The 15,543-nt window shown below is 41.4% G+C and overlaps 1 protein-coding gene across 1 annotated transcript; it reads right to left on the bottom strand.

The window, feature by feature from the left end:
• Positions 1-1,134: 1,134 nt before the first annotated feature.
• Positions 1,135-9,153, bottom strand: ndufb11 (NADH:ubiquinone oxidoreductase subunit B11). Its single transcript, XM_030734174.1, has 3 exons — positions 8,920-9,153; positions 3,718-3,848; positions 1,135-1,351 (listed from the first exon to the last, which is right to left on the bottom strand). The coding sequence occupies exons 1-3, from the start codon at positions 9,091-9,093 to the stop codon at positions 1,222-1,224; spliced, it is 435 nt and encodes a 144-aa protein (XP_030590034.1). The 5' UTR covers positions 9,094-9,153; the 3' UTR covers positions 1,135-1,221.
• Positions 9,154-15,543: the final 6,390 nt, after the last annotated feature.

The following is a 15,543-nucleotide window of genomic DNA, read 5'->3' as shown; positions in this document are numbered from 1 at the left end:
GTCACATGACATTTTGGAGGGGAAATGACAAGCAGTGCTGAATTTGGACATTTACGGGTGTAGTCTCTTAGGGGTGTACTCACTGGTTTAGACATTAATGGCTGTATATTGAGTTATTTTGAGGGAAGAATAAATTTACACTGTTATAGAAGCTTAATGAGCTTTTCAGCATCACTCTGAGAAAGGATGTTTCTAATTTTAGAAATATTGCACAAATGCAAAAAAGCGGTCCTACATATTTGTTTAATATGTGCATTGAAGGACATATCCTGGTCAAAAATGACTCCAAGATTTCTCACAGTGTTACTGGAGGCCAAAGTAATGCCATCCAGAGTAAGTATCTGGTTAGACACCATGTTTCTAAGATTTGTGGGGCCGAGTACAAGAACTTCAGTTTGATCTGAATTTAGAAGCAGGAAATTAGAGGTCATCCAGGCCTTAATGTCTTTAAGACATTCCTGCAGTTTAACTAATTGATGTGTGTCATCTGGCTTCATTGATAGGTAAAGCTGAGTATCATCAGCATAACAATGAACATTTTTGCAATGCTTTCTAATAATACTGCCTAAGGGAAGCATGTATAATGTAAATAGAATTGGTCCTAGCACAGAACCCTGTGGAACTCCATAATTAACCTTAGTGTGTGAAGAAGACTCCCCATTTACATGAACAAATTATTAGATAATTATTAGATAAATATGATTCAAACCACTGCAGTGCAGTACCTTTAATGCCTATAGTATGCTCTAATCTCTGTAATAAAATGTTATGGTCAACAGTATCAAAAGCTGCACTGAGGTCCAACAGCACAAGCACAGAGATGAGTCCACTGTCAGAGGCTGTAAGAAGATCATTTGTAACCTTCACTAATGCTGTTTCTGTACTGTGATGAATTCTGAAACCTGACTGAAACTCTTCAAATAAACCGTTCCTCTGCAGATGATCAGTGAGCTGTTTTACAACTACTCTTTCAAGAGTCTTTGAGAGAAAAGGAAGGTTGGAGATTGGCCTATAATTAGCTAAGACAGCTGGGTCAGTGATGGCTTTTTAAGTAGAGGTTTAATTACAGCCACCTTGAAGGCCAAATGCCATCTAAGTCATCATTGTCCACACAAAAAAAAACTGCACAACTCGACAGGCATACAGACACACATTTTATTTTTTTTCACAATGAAATACAATAATTATGATTGGGTATTACAGTGGTGAGTGGTGGACATCCTACTTTCCACTAGCTGTGGGCAGAATGATTTTGTTTGTGTCAAAGTAGTTCTCCTCTATGAAAGGGAGACCCTCCTTCTCTCTCTGCTGAATCAAACGCTCTGCCTCTCTTCTGGCCCACTGTCGCATGCTGGAACACAGAAATACACAGAAAATATACAGTAAGAAAAACAGAAAGAAACCTAATACCAAACATTAATATGAACTGAATTAAGCTAAGGCATCCATCATTTCTAAATTGTCTCAGTCCATGTTAAGAGCACTCAGGCCCAGCCTTTTTTGGATCTTGTTCATGTATATTTTCTTTGACTGGTTTAGTGTTATTTTCCATCCATTTCATTTTCTGCTGCTTATCTGGGGCCAGGTTGTGGTAGCAGCAGCCTACGCAGAGAAGCCCAGATTTCCTTCTCCTCCTCCAGCTCATCTGGAGGATCACCAAGGTGTTCCAAGGCCAGCCAAGAGATGCATGTCCTGGGTCTACCCCAGGGTAGGACATGGACACAGTGGTAGGACATGCCTGGAACTCCCCACCCAGGAGGCATCCTAGTCAGATGCCCGAATCACCTCAACTGGCTCCTTTCGATGTGCAGTAGTGGCGGCTCTACTGAAAGCCCCTCTAAAATGACTAAACTCCTCATCATATCTCCAAGGAAGAGGTGAGCCACCTTCCAGAGAAAACTCATTTCTACTGCTACCAAACAGCTCCTAACAACGAGCCTTGGAGCATAGGGTATCCGGCTCGTTGTTCGACCATGTCCCCCAAAGGTCGAATGCCTTCTCCAAGCACATCTAGACTGGTTGGGCGAAATTCCACACACTCAAATATCCTAAAGAGGATAAAGAGTGCGGCCAGCATTCCATGAGCAATATGAAAACAGCATTGATCTTCCTGAATCCGAGGTTCAACAAACAGACAGACTCTCCTCTCCAAGTACCCTGGCACCGATCTTCCCAGGAAGGCTGAGTAGTGTGATCCTACTGTTGGAGCACACCCTCCAGTTCCCCTTCTTGAAGATGGGACCCACCATCATAGTGGGTAATCAGCCTACGTAATGGCTGATTACAGCAACAGTCAATATGTTGCATGCTTCATGTGCATAATTTATGATTGAGCTGCAGCCTCTCCTCTTCATGCCACAAACACTTAAATAACTGAGAGCAGAGAAGCAGCATTGCTGTGTAGTCAGAAAGCTCAGATAAAGATTTTCTAGAGCTGCCAAAAATCTAAAAAAAAAAAAAAAATATATATATAGAATTGCCAATTACAATATTTTATTTATTTCAACTTCTTCAATTTTATTTATAACGCACCAAATCACAATAGTCACCTCAAGGCGCTATCTCCAAAAGGTGCCGAAGTCAAGGAAAAAGTTTGTCACTTAAAAAAAAAAGTCGTTGGGGGGTCTGAAAAGTCGCTAAATCTAGTGACAAAGTTGCTAAGTTGGCAACACTCAGATCCTGGGAATTTATTTTTAATAGGAAGCTTGAAGTTGTCATTGTGCTCCCCCTTTCCTCTTCTTCCCCCTCGCTTTCACGCTGGTCGCCACTTTGCTTTTTGTAACCACATGAAATCAAATGTGAACAGGACTGTCACGAGATCACGTGAAGGAAACTGGCCGCCCCCGCTGGTAGATTGCAAATTGCGGTGAATATAGTGCAGTGATTGAGGATTTCATATATTTAATTCACGAGTTCATAAATATATCACGTATGCTGTAATTCGTTACGAATTCTTCGTTAATGTATGTTTGCTAATTTGACAGTGCAGTTACCCAAGATGCACCACATATCCCAGAATGCACTACGCTTTATGCTGCTGCTAAGTGAATCGAGATGTACCGCTCACCGCTGTATTGTGAGTTTTGGCTGTTTTCTTACACAAACTCTACGACCATTTAATTTGTTGGCTATAAAGATTAGATGCAACATTGCCATTTAATGCAATTTATGCAACTGTGAAATGGCTACTTTTTAAGAGTTGTAAAGTCAAGTTTTACTGGTCTGCTCGTGGACTGCATTATACTCTTGGCATCCAAGAATCTTCACCAGCTGATCAAGCTGACAGTTCTACTGGCCAGAGCAGGTTTCAGAGCTGGAGCTGTTCCAGCCAGCATCACGGCAAATGCGTGATGTCTGGATGCTTCTTGGGGCGTTGCAATGAGACATTGTCACACTCACATTTCCCAGACTCGGCCAGTACTTGGCTTCAGGACTTTTCAGGCAGACAGGGACATTAATCTGACTTGTAAGGAGAAATGTGGAGGAACTGCACTCGCTGTGACTGAAAAGTGGTGATTCTGGATATGTTCCTCTGAAGGAATAACTCCATATTACTTGCTGAGGGAATTCATCATTGCTACTGCTGTTTGAATCTGCTCTAAATCATGGAGAATGGATTTCACTCTGTCCTTTGATAAAGAACCATGGCCCAGCAGAGGTTCTAACCCCTGCCACACTACGTATGAGCTGATATGAAAAAATGAACTCAGAACTCACCCATAATCAGGTAGATAGTGGATAAATGTTCCTCCAATGACAAGAGCAACTGAGATGCCAAAGAAGAAGGCCAGCTTCATGTTCCACTCATCCTCCACTGGATCACTGGAGAAGCCGTGGTAATCTGGATTCTGACAATGCACAAAGGGGAACAGTTTAATATGCAACATGCTCTCAAAGAGTACAGGAGCAGGGCACTAATAACAGAAATTCAGACTGAAACCACTCACAAGTATGCACAGTTACATATTTATATAAATTATTTATATAAAAAGTGAATTCAAACTGGTAACAGGAGGTGTTTAGTTTGTGATATGACTCATTACGCTGACCTAAATTTTCTGCTCTTGTATGGAAGTTTGTGTCCCAGTGGGTCACATGTCAGCATCAGCGCTTTACATATGACTGGGTAGTGTTAGCGATTTATAGTCAACAGCCTGTGTTTATGTTTTCTGAATCAAACATTTTCACAGAAATCCATCACTTTCTGATATTTTATGAGTGAAGACAGGCCAGGAAAATTACACATAAATATCCATGTTTATAAACGATCAAGTATTTTTCTGTATTTATTTATTGTTTAAAAAGTTTTAATCTGAAGAGACAGAGACACACAGAAAGCGCCCTGTGTCAGGTTATGGAGACACAGCTCCGGCTTCTCTGGATGGAAATGAATCACTGAGCACTTCTAGACCCCCGCACTCATATAAAGACAGACTCTGTCTCTCTATCCACATATCACACTCATCCTTGTTCTGTCCAACTGCCCACATATTACAGTAAACCCTCGTTATAACACGCTTCACCTCTCGCGGCCTCGCTGTTTCACAGATTTTTTTAGTGCAGTTTTTTATGCTTTTTTTTTTTTTAAACAGTGTATGAACGCGCATCGTGTTCTCCGTCCCTCGTCTCTGTCCAGCACAGAATGTGTTCGGCTTGAAATCAGGTTTTGATCTTTGGTTTCCTTCTATGGTACTGTATAATAATTGTAAAAAATAAAGCTGACTACTTCGCGGGTTTCGCCTATCGCGGGTTATTTTTGGAACGTAACCCCCGCGATAAACGAGGGTTCACTGTATTGGACCCTGTGTTAGGCTGTGTTTTGACTGTAGTTGCATTTGGCTTTGATTTGTTGGTTCACCTCATCGTTTCTGTTCTTGATTTTCCACAACATTCCCAAACAGTCCTGCACAAGAACACAAATCTGCACCAACACACCCACGTAATAACACAACACTAACATAATATGCACAACAAACCATGTCACCGCTCACATTTGTAACATGGAATATCCATGGGATTGGTACTCTAGCCAAACTTAAAGCTGATATACACAATACTGCTAAAAGTATTCATTCAGCATCCAGATCACTGAGTTCAGGCGTTCCAGTCTCTTCCACAGGTGTATAAACCAGCACATAGGCATGCAGACTGCTTCTACAAACATGAGTGAAAGAACGGGTCGCTCTCAGGAGCTCAGTGGATTCCACAGTCAGCTGTTAGTGGGATTATAACAAAGCTGAGAATGTCAGCAGCTCAACCATGAAGTGGTAGGCTACGTAAAATCAGAGTAATAAAGGTTAATAGTCTGTGACTCTGACGACACTGCTGTTGTGGGACTAATCTCTCACAATGAGGAGACAGCCTACAGGAGAGAGGTCTCCCGCCTGGAGAACTGGTGTCAGGAGAACCACCTCCTGCTCAACGTCAGCAAAACGAAGGAACTGATCGTGGACTTCAGCAGGAAGCAGCAGAGGGACTACCATCCACTTGTCATCAGTGGTGCTGAGGTGGAAAGAGTGGACACCTTCAAATACCTGGGAGTGACCATCTCACAGGACCTGTCCTGGACTCATCACATAAACATCACTGTGAAGAAGGCCAGACAGCGTCTCTACCTCCTCAGGCGGCTGAGAGACTTCAAGCTCCCACTCAAGGTGCTCAGGAACTTTTACACCTGCACCATCGAGAGCATCATGCGTGGGAGCATCACCACCTGGATGGGAAACTGCACCAAGCAGGACTTCATGGCCCTAAAAAGGGTGGTTCGTTCAGCTGAACGGACCATCAGAACCACCCTCCCCAACTTGCAGGACATTTACACCAAGCAGTGCAGGCTGAGGGCCATGAAGATCCTAAAGCAGCCCAGCCACCCCGGACACTCTCTCTTCTCCCTGCTCCCATCAGGCCGGCGTTACCGCTGCCTGAGGGCTAAGACTGAAAGGTTGAAGAAGAGTTTTTACCCACAAGCCATCCGTCTGCTCAACTCTGAGCCCTAACTGGACCATTATTGCACAATGTAAATATTATAATTTAAAAAGTGTGTATAGTGTATAGTATATAGAGTATAGTGTATAGTGTGAATTACTTTTTTTTTTTAATTTTTATTCTTCTTATTTATATGTGTGTGTATATAAGGTTGCAGGTACAAAATACATTTCACTGTGCATTGTACTGTGTATAACTGTGCATGTGACAAATAAACACTATCTTATCTTATCTTATCTTTATGAGGGACAGCAGCCCCAACACCTACACATACATGGACTTTCAGGACAGTGTATCAACATATCAGAATATATTCAAGTTTGAGTGCCGTTTCACGGAGGGGACCAAGAAAATCAGAAATTATGAAGTGCAAAAATTAATTACATATTCCCATAAGTTAGAAATTTTAATTTACAGTTACAATATTTTACTAATATTAATACATTAATGAGATGATGTGGAGAACTAATGTAACAGTACGTAGCATCATGGAGGGGACACTTTAGTCCACTTGTAGATTCTATCAAACAGAAGAGTTTTTTCAACAGTCCTCACAGACCCACCGAACCTTCACATCACCTCTAATGCTGACATGTCTGCTTGGGCCGACAAAGCAAAAGCAAGCAAATCACTCATCCTTGTTTCTATTAGCACTGCAATGCAATAAAATACTTTCAAAACGGTCAGAGGTAGGGATGTTCCTGGCAACTAACCTCTTAGTCGACTAAACAAGGAAAAAAATGAGACTAACCGACTAGTCTAAGAAACACTGTTTAATGTCAAACTGTGGAAACAAAGTCTTTTTTTTTTTTTTTGCATTTTTGGCCACAGCAGCTTTTATCAGCAGCGGAGAGAGACAGGAAATACAGGGGAAGACACATGGGCAAATTGGCAACAGGCCGTGCCGCAACGTGGCATCTATATGTGGTCACCGGCTTCACCACTAAGCCACCCGAGCGCCCAAACAAAGTCATTTGAAACCATTAATCATGTTCTTCAGTAATGAATGACCCTAACCCCTAACCCTAACCCTTTAAATGCTGCTTAACTGTGCAGCACCACCCTTTATGAACACTGCACATTACGCTCCAAACAACGAAGAAAACTAACTTTCTGCAGAGCTGCAGCCTGAGCAGTGAAGCCCAGACCTCCTCCTCCTCCAGCTAAGGCCTTATTCAGACTTCAGCGCTGGCTCAGGGTCCTAGCCAGCAGCTCATCACCTGACACTGCGCCATGCTGAGGTCGTCTTGCGCTGGTCTGAGAATTTCACCAGTTTGTTATCATTACTGTTCTGTCACTGCAATTAGCAAACAGGCGTGCACCCTGCACACCTCACTTGGCTTTTGTTCACACAAAAGCGAGACAATCTGAGTATCAGCTGTATTTATTATGTCTGGTTGAAGTATGACCCTAAAGTCAAAAATTCACAAGAGGTCAAGCCACCGAGGGAATAAAAGGAACTTTACCTTTACCTCTCCTACATTTAAATACTAACAGACAGTAATAAACTGTGTTGATAGTACATGCAAGGAACAGTTCTGCCTGTTACTGAAGAGGACGTCAACAAAGAAAAGAAATACTGCAGTCATTTAACAGTTGTCCCCTCTGTGACAGTGATTTCTGCCTTTTGGCTAATTTATTTATGAACTTATGACATCAAAAATGCTGTAATCAACATTTAATTACAAGTTTATGAAAATTTGGCTTCTATGCAATTAAAAAAAAAAAAAAAAAGATTCTCAGCTAAATATCTCAAATCTAATTTAACTTCTGTTTGTCCCAACGACTGTGGAATGACCCTTTCTGAAGAGCTTACAGTAGATGAAATTTGCTGTAATAAAGCAGAGCGTGCCTTTATGAGCTCCACAGAAAGGTGAAGGGGACAGAATTCAGCTGATTTTTTTAAACAGAAAACCATAACAGGAAACTCAATCCAAAAACGTATTAGTAACAGCCCTGTGACTGAGCTGCTCTAACTTCTGAAGCGATCTGTGTAATTCAAAGTACTGCCGTCACTCTGCAGCATTCGGGATTCTCTTAATGTCAAACAAATAACTCAACACGATAGAAAGCTGTGTGATGAAACAGCCCTGCAGGAGGTCACGTACGCAGCTGATCATCTTAAGACTGAGAGTCTCCTGGAACTGATCGTCTCCCTGCCGAATCCTACCAGGCCCTTTCAGAAGACCCAGCTCCATCCTTTACTTTAATAAGGCCTCTGACACGTGTTTGATGCCTTCTTCTGTCGAGATGTTATAATAATGTATTCTGGCAGAAACAGCTCCATCAAACTGAAAAATGGAACATCCTTGAGAGTCGAGCTGTGTCGGTGCATCCAGCAGGGTTGTCCTGCTTCGCCCTGCTTGTTTATTCTGTGCACACGGCTTCCTTCCTCCTCTCGTTTTGAGCTTCTAGTACTCCAGGTCTGGCTTCTTATGATTGGAGGCAATCTCAATGCAGAGAGATTCGAGATGAGATTGTGCAGCCAGTGGCAATCCCATAACACCACAGTCGGTGATTGAACTTGCACAGAATCAGCTGTTTTGCAGAGACGCTTTGACAAGTTCACCATGGGTGCAACTCACATACTCTGCTGCTCAGCCCACAAATGTGGCTCCATGTAAGGGAATAAACAGGCTTTCCAACACTATAAGATTTATTACTAAGAAGCACTGATACACCAAAGAAACAGTCGGCCAAACACAAATTTCCTTACTCTTTGTGCTAAGTTTACTTGCTAATAAAGCGTAAACCCAGCTAGCTGACAGTTCGGTGCAGGCCGGTTCCGAAGCAGCGACGAGCCGTATGACGCGTTTTTGGTTCAACGTCACATTTTTTTTTTCTGCCAGCTGGGCAACCTCATGTCTGTGTAAGTCACATCCTATTTTAAAAACATCAGCATGGCGTCCTAAAGTATCATGGAGTGGAGCTCACCTTGACATACGGGCTGACCTCCCCGTGCCCGGACTGCTCTCCGGCGGGGTGGAGCTCCGTCACAGCGGTCGAACCTGCAGCACCGGTCGGCTTTGACTGAGAGACGAACCGAGCAGGTGGATTACAGAGTAACCGGGGCAAAGCGATCCCAATCCGTGAAAATCGAGTCAACATTTTGCCTGTTTGTGAAGGATACTGCCAGCCCGGAACCGGAAACCAAACCGCTAACCCTTCTGCTGATGCGTCTCCAATAGGTACATTACTGCCCCCAGGAGGTGGTGGAGGATAACGCACGCTGCGGATCTTTACTGCACACAGTTTACGTGTGCTAAATACGTGTTCTGCACATTCGTTAAAACTGCAGCGCCTCTGTTGGAATATGTGGGACATTCGTACTAATCTGGTGTCATTTCACGGCGGTAACACTGTATAAAAAATTCTTACATTTTAAATCATTTCATCTGAACGAGGACTTGTTAGAAAATGAAGCTCAAGCTCAGGATATTATGCTGTAACAATTTTGTCCAAATTCTCCAAGTGTGCCAAATGTCCCCCTCGTTATGGTTCATTCTCATCTCTATTAATACATGTTTTGAATGTTCTTTCAATTACATTTACTTTACTCTGCAAATACATTTTAAGAGGGTGTTAATAAACAAATATTATCTTTTAAAAAACAAAACAAAAGACTTTTCAGTATTTTCAGTTCATGTGATTTAGATTAGATTAAAAAGAAATTGTAATGAAATTTGGTCCAATTTTTTATTAATTCTATTTTGCCAATTTATTCCTTCAATTAAACACAAACATACAACTAATATCGTTTTAAATTAATTCGTTATTTCTGGAAAAAACAAACAAACAAACAAACACAGGTAACAGGATGAACGGAGGACAAACAACAGCGATGACATCACAACATGAAAGCTTGTCCCCACATTACACTGACCCAATGGCCATTTTTTCCCCTCTAAGAAAATTAATTATAATTCTCTAAAGCTTTAAAAGTTTCTAAGTTTTTAATATCATTATTCATTTCATGCCATACCACATGACTTTTTATGTTATTTTACTAGTTTTACATAGGTCGTATAACATGACATGGAAAATATACCAGTCCACCAATTTAATTTAGCTATTTATATTCATATTTAAAATAACTTTTCATTCAGCCATAAAGCTCCTATGGAGTCCTCTGGATATCATTATTCTTACTGTTTTACTTCTTATTTTTCTCCCATATTGGCTTCTCTTCATTGGCTCCCTGTTAAATCTAGAATAGATGCACTGAGTGTTTCTTTTCATTCACCTGTTTTCACTCTGTTTATACTTCACTCTGCATTTAATCATTAGTTATTATTAATCTCTGGCTCTCTTCCACAGCATGTCTTTTTTTCTCTCCCCCCTCAGCAGATGACCCCCCCTCCCTGAGCCTGGTTCTGCTGGAGGTTTCTTCCTGTTAAAAGGGAGTTTTTCCTTCCCACTGTCACCAAGTGCTGCTCATAGGGGGTCGTTCTGACTGTTTTGTTTTCTCTGTATTATTGTAGGGTCTTTACCTACAATACAAAGCGCCTTGAGGCGACTGTTTGTTGTGATTTGGGCTATATAAATAAAATTGAATTGAATTGATTTCTTTTATTTATTTATTTTACAGAATTTCCACACCTATATGTTTCAGATCATCAAACAAATTTTAATATTAAACAAAGATAACCCAGGCAAATACAAAATGCAGTTTTTAAAATGATAATTTCATTTATTAAGGGAAACAAATCTATCCAAACCCACCTGATCCTGTGTGAAAAAGACCCCCCCCCCAACCTCTCTTGTTAAATCATGAATTAATTTCTAACAAAACTCAAGAACAGATAAGAAACAAAGTCACTGACGTCTATGAGTCTGGAAAGGGTTACAAAGACATTTCTAATACTCCAGCGATCCCTGCAGTGGTTAACCTTCCCAGGAGAGGTCGACCTAACAAAAACTCCAAGAGAGCATCAACAACTCATTCAGGAGGTCACAAGAGAACCCAGAACAACATCCAAAGAACTGCAGGCCTCACTATCCCCAGTTAAGGTCAGAGTTCATGATTCGACAATCAAAAAGAGACTGGGCTGAGATGGTATCCATGAAATTCAACTGCATCATCACCTTTCAAGTTAACACTGTGACGGCATTCTGCATAACCGACTGTAACTAACTGACAAAAAGATAAATAAGAACTTAAATACTTTATTAATCCCCAAAGCTGTGAAATGACTGTATTACAGCAGCAATACAAAAAGAAAGGAGCTCAGCAAATTCAAATCCAACATGATACAAGAGCTCAAATCTGACATTAACACTGCTTCCAATTAAAAAAAACAAATAAAAAACTGAACATAATTTTGTTTTGTGTTCATGTTGGCTCAATTAGTTATTTAAAAAAGTGTTTGGAAGCTCCACTTTTTCACTAAATCTTTTATTCACAGCATGTTTCAAGTATAATGTAGATTCTCGGCTGGGCGAAAATATTTTACATGTGCAAATTCTTATTAACATCACAAATTAAACATACAGTGGGGCAATAATGATTTGATCCCGTGTTGAAGCTATAAGTACAAAGAAATGAACAGTCTCTAATTTTGTGGTCATTTCATTTTAATGGAGGGACATAATATCAACCAAAAATCCAGAAAGAACACGTTACATAAAAGTCATAATCAGAATAGAACTTTATTGTCATTATACATACAATGAAATTAATCATTATACAACAAATTATATAATGACGTTCCATCATAATATAACGAAATTGCATTCGGAACAACCATCCAGAGAAGAACAGACAGACTAACATGGGGGAGATGGGTGTCCACAGTCGCTGCCACTACTGGCGCCGCCGCTACAATCAGTCCCCAGGAAAAGGAAACAAACACACATCATGGGGTAGTTAGGTTAAAATAAAGTAATCTGGTACGGTGCTCAAGATGAGCACCATACCAGGGTCCAAAAAAAACACCTTAGCAAAGCATATTTGCACATTTAAAGCCAGGATAGCAATATGGTGGGGGAGGAGGGGAGCAGGAGGGGATGCAGACAGAGACAAGAGGGTGGGGGCATTGTGGAGCCAGATGCCAGCTCCCAGCCAAAACAGTTCGCTGATAGTGATGGAAGTTATGTGTATAAAGCGCACTCGTCCACAGAAGCAGCTTCTTTCATTCCAACCTCTCCACCATCATGGACAAAGACCAAAGAGCTGTCAAAGGACATCAGGGACAAGATTGTACACCTGCATGAGACTGGACCGGGCTACGAGACCCTCAGCAAGAAGCTTGGTGAGAGGGTGACAAAAGCTGGTGTGATTATTCGGAAATGGAAGAAATACAAAATGACCAACAATCGCCCTCAGTCTGAGCTCGATGCAAGATCTTGCCTCATGGGGTGAGGTTGAGAAAGGTGGTGGATCAGCCCAAAACTACACAGAGGAGCTTGTTAAGATCTGAAGACCACAGTCACGAAGAACAATATTGGTAATCCATTTTACTGTAAAGGATTGAAATCTTACAGCACCTGCAGGTCCTTCTGCTCAAGAAGTTACAGGTACAGGCCCATCTTAAGTTTGCCAGTGAACATCTAAATGATTCAGAGAAGACTTGGGAGAAAGAGCTGTGGTCAGATGAAATCCAAATTCAGTTCTTTGGCATCAACTCGACCCACTGTGTTTGGAGGAAGAGATATGACCCAAAGAACCCCATCCTCACAGTCAAGAAGAGGTGAAAACTTTGTGCTTTGGGGCTCTTTTTCTGCAGCAAGTCCAGTCGTGAAATTTCCTCACTGCTAAATATTCCACAGTCAGCTGTTAGTGGGATTATAACAAAGTGGAAGTGATTGGGAACGACAGCAACTCAGCCATGAAGTGGTAGGCCACTGTCAGGTTTGCTGCTGTGGCAGGCAAGGCCGAGGACCTCAAAGCAGGACTCACGAGACACGACTAAAGTCAAACTTAATATTTATTTCTTCAACTCAGGAGATACAAAATACTGGATGGGAGCCAGCACAAAATAAACTCAGAACACTAAATACACAGGCACACAGCAGGAGACACAAACGACGACACAAAGGGATAATGAGGGGAGTGGAAACAGCTGAGGAGCACAGCTGAACATAATTACACTGAGGAGACAAGGGGACACAAAACTAAACACAAAGCACAAGGAACACAAGACCGTCAAAATAAAACAGGAAGTGACCAACCATGATGCACGTGCAGACTTGACACAGAGCGAACCTAAACATATAACTAAACACACACACTTGAACACAGGCTGACAACACAGGGAAGACAGACACATGTCAAGGGAGGGACACTAAGGGAAAACACAGAACTGAACTCTAAAGCCACGGGACAGGGAACCTAAAAACCACACACAATGGGAAGGGAACTAAACACAGAGAAGGGCCAAGACAGACACAGGAACACTGACCAAACAGGAGGACACGGGAAACAAAACATAACACAGATCATGGGAAAAACACGAGGCGAACAGGAACTAAACACAAATAACTAAACTTAAACAATGGCAAACGAAAATCCTAATTCATATTAAACACAACTCAAGAGCATAAGGCGTATTGGATCATGACAGGACATGTAAAATCACAGAGTGGGGTCAGAGGATGCTGAGGGTCATAGTGCACAGAGGTCACCAACTTTCTACAGACCTCCAACCTTCATGTGACCTTCAGATCAGCTCAAGAACAGTGTGTAGAGAGCCTCATGGAATGGGTTTCCATGGCAGCTGCATCCAAGCCTTACATCAACAAGCTCAATGCAAAGTGTTGGATGGTGTAAAGCACGCTGCCAATGGACTCTAGAGCAGTGGAGACGTGTTCTCTGGAGGGATGAATCACACTTCTCCATCTGCCAATCTGAGGGAGGAGTCTGGGTTTGGAGGCTGCCAGGGGAACAGTACCTGTCTGACTGCATTGCGCCAAGTGTAAAGTTTGGTGGTGGTGTTGGTGGGGTGTATGTGTGGGATTGTTTTTTTAGGAGATGGGCTCGACCCCTTTAGACCCAGTGAAAGGAACTCTTAATGTCAGTGTCTGACCTCACAGATGCAGCTCTGGAAGAACGGTCAGAAATTCCCATAAACACTCCTAAACCTGTGGAAAGACTTCCCAGAAAAGTTGAAGCTGTTATAGCTGCAAAGGGTGGGCCCACATCATATTAAAGCTTCTGGATTAAGAATGGATGTTACTCGGGATCATGTGTGTGTGTGAAGGCAGATGAGTGAATACTTTTGGCAGTATAATGCATCAAGCAAGCTCATTTTTCATGCTGCTGCTTTCTGTTCCAGGTGAGTGCAAGTGACCTAAAGTAAAACAAGGGTGAACCTCAGGTGTGCATCAACTAAACTAAAAGCTCAACTGTGACTACTTAAAATGTTAAAGAGTAAAAGTACAGCGCCTTGAGGCGACCGTTTGTTGTGATTTGGTGCTATATAAATAAAATTGACTTGAATTAAAGAGGAAGTACAAGATCTATTTATGTAAAATTATACCATGGTATGACATGTTTTATCTATTCTATCAGTGTACAAATATAAAAACGAAATGCTTTGAGACACTTTGAACACAACATTATTACCCAGTGTTTCAAATTCTACATTATAAACTTTTGCAGCCTTCATGAATCAGTCACCCTCCATGCAGTCAGCTGCACTGAATATTTATTTGTGTCCAATATACAATCAGTAACATTGTTTGATTAAAAAGTTTAACTTTTGTTTACATACATGAGATAAATCTTATTTTAAAAAATGCACATATTGCTAGCTTACAGTCCAAACAATCCAGTTACTTCAGTTTGTTTTGATTTTGCTATTAAATACTGACATATAAAAGGAGGCAAAACAGGACCTCTGAATAATAACCACAAGACCAAGTACTTCTATAAAGATATCAGAATCATTTCAAATTCTACCTAAAACAGAAACACCCCTCAGAAGGAACTTCCTTATTGGAGGATTCAACACTTTACCTGTTTAACCTTTTGTGTAATAGACTACTGTGCATACAGAATATGTCACTTAGAAATCAAGAATATGTAAGGTAAACAATGCTTAGAAGGAAAAAAAAAATCTACTCCCCCACTTTGTAATTGTGCCCCCATATCCCTGACGGATCCCACATAGCAGAACTGAGCTGAGGTCCAGAACATCCACCGTGTGCTGAAGGGATGGATTCATGTGGCCCACATCCTTCATACACAGATAAACGAATCAACAGTAAGCATTTTTAAAGCAATTTCTGAAGTCGAACCTACAATTGTGCAGCTTATTGACAGCATCATGGCCGAGAACATAAATATGTACACTGGTCAAATAAAGGAACACTTTGAAAACACATCAGATCTCAAAAGGGGAAAAATGGAGTGGGTCATGTGTTAGGAATGAAAGGATGCCACATCATTTGCTGGAAATTAAAATTATCAGCCTACAGAATTCAAAGACACCCTGAAAATCAAAGTGCAAAAATGTGACAGTGAGCACATCATTTGTAGCTCTGATAATGCTCAACCTGTTCCTCCCTGCACCAGTCCTACTGACAGGTTAAGGACTTTCTACGGCCCTGGCCAGCTCT

The sequence above is a fragment of the Archocentrus centrarchus genome, chromosome 7 (assembly GCF_007364275.1).
Source record: "Archocentrus centrarchus isolate MPI-CPG fArcCen1 chromosome 7, fArcCen1, whole genome shotgun sequence".
Lineage (NCBI taxonomy): Eukaryota > Metazoa > Chordata > Actinopteri > Cichliformes > Cichlidae > Archocentrus > Archocentrus centrarchus.
This window is presented reverse-complemented; position numbering and strand designations above follow the sequence as displayed.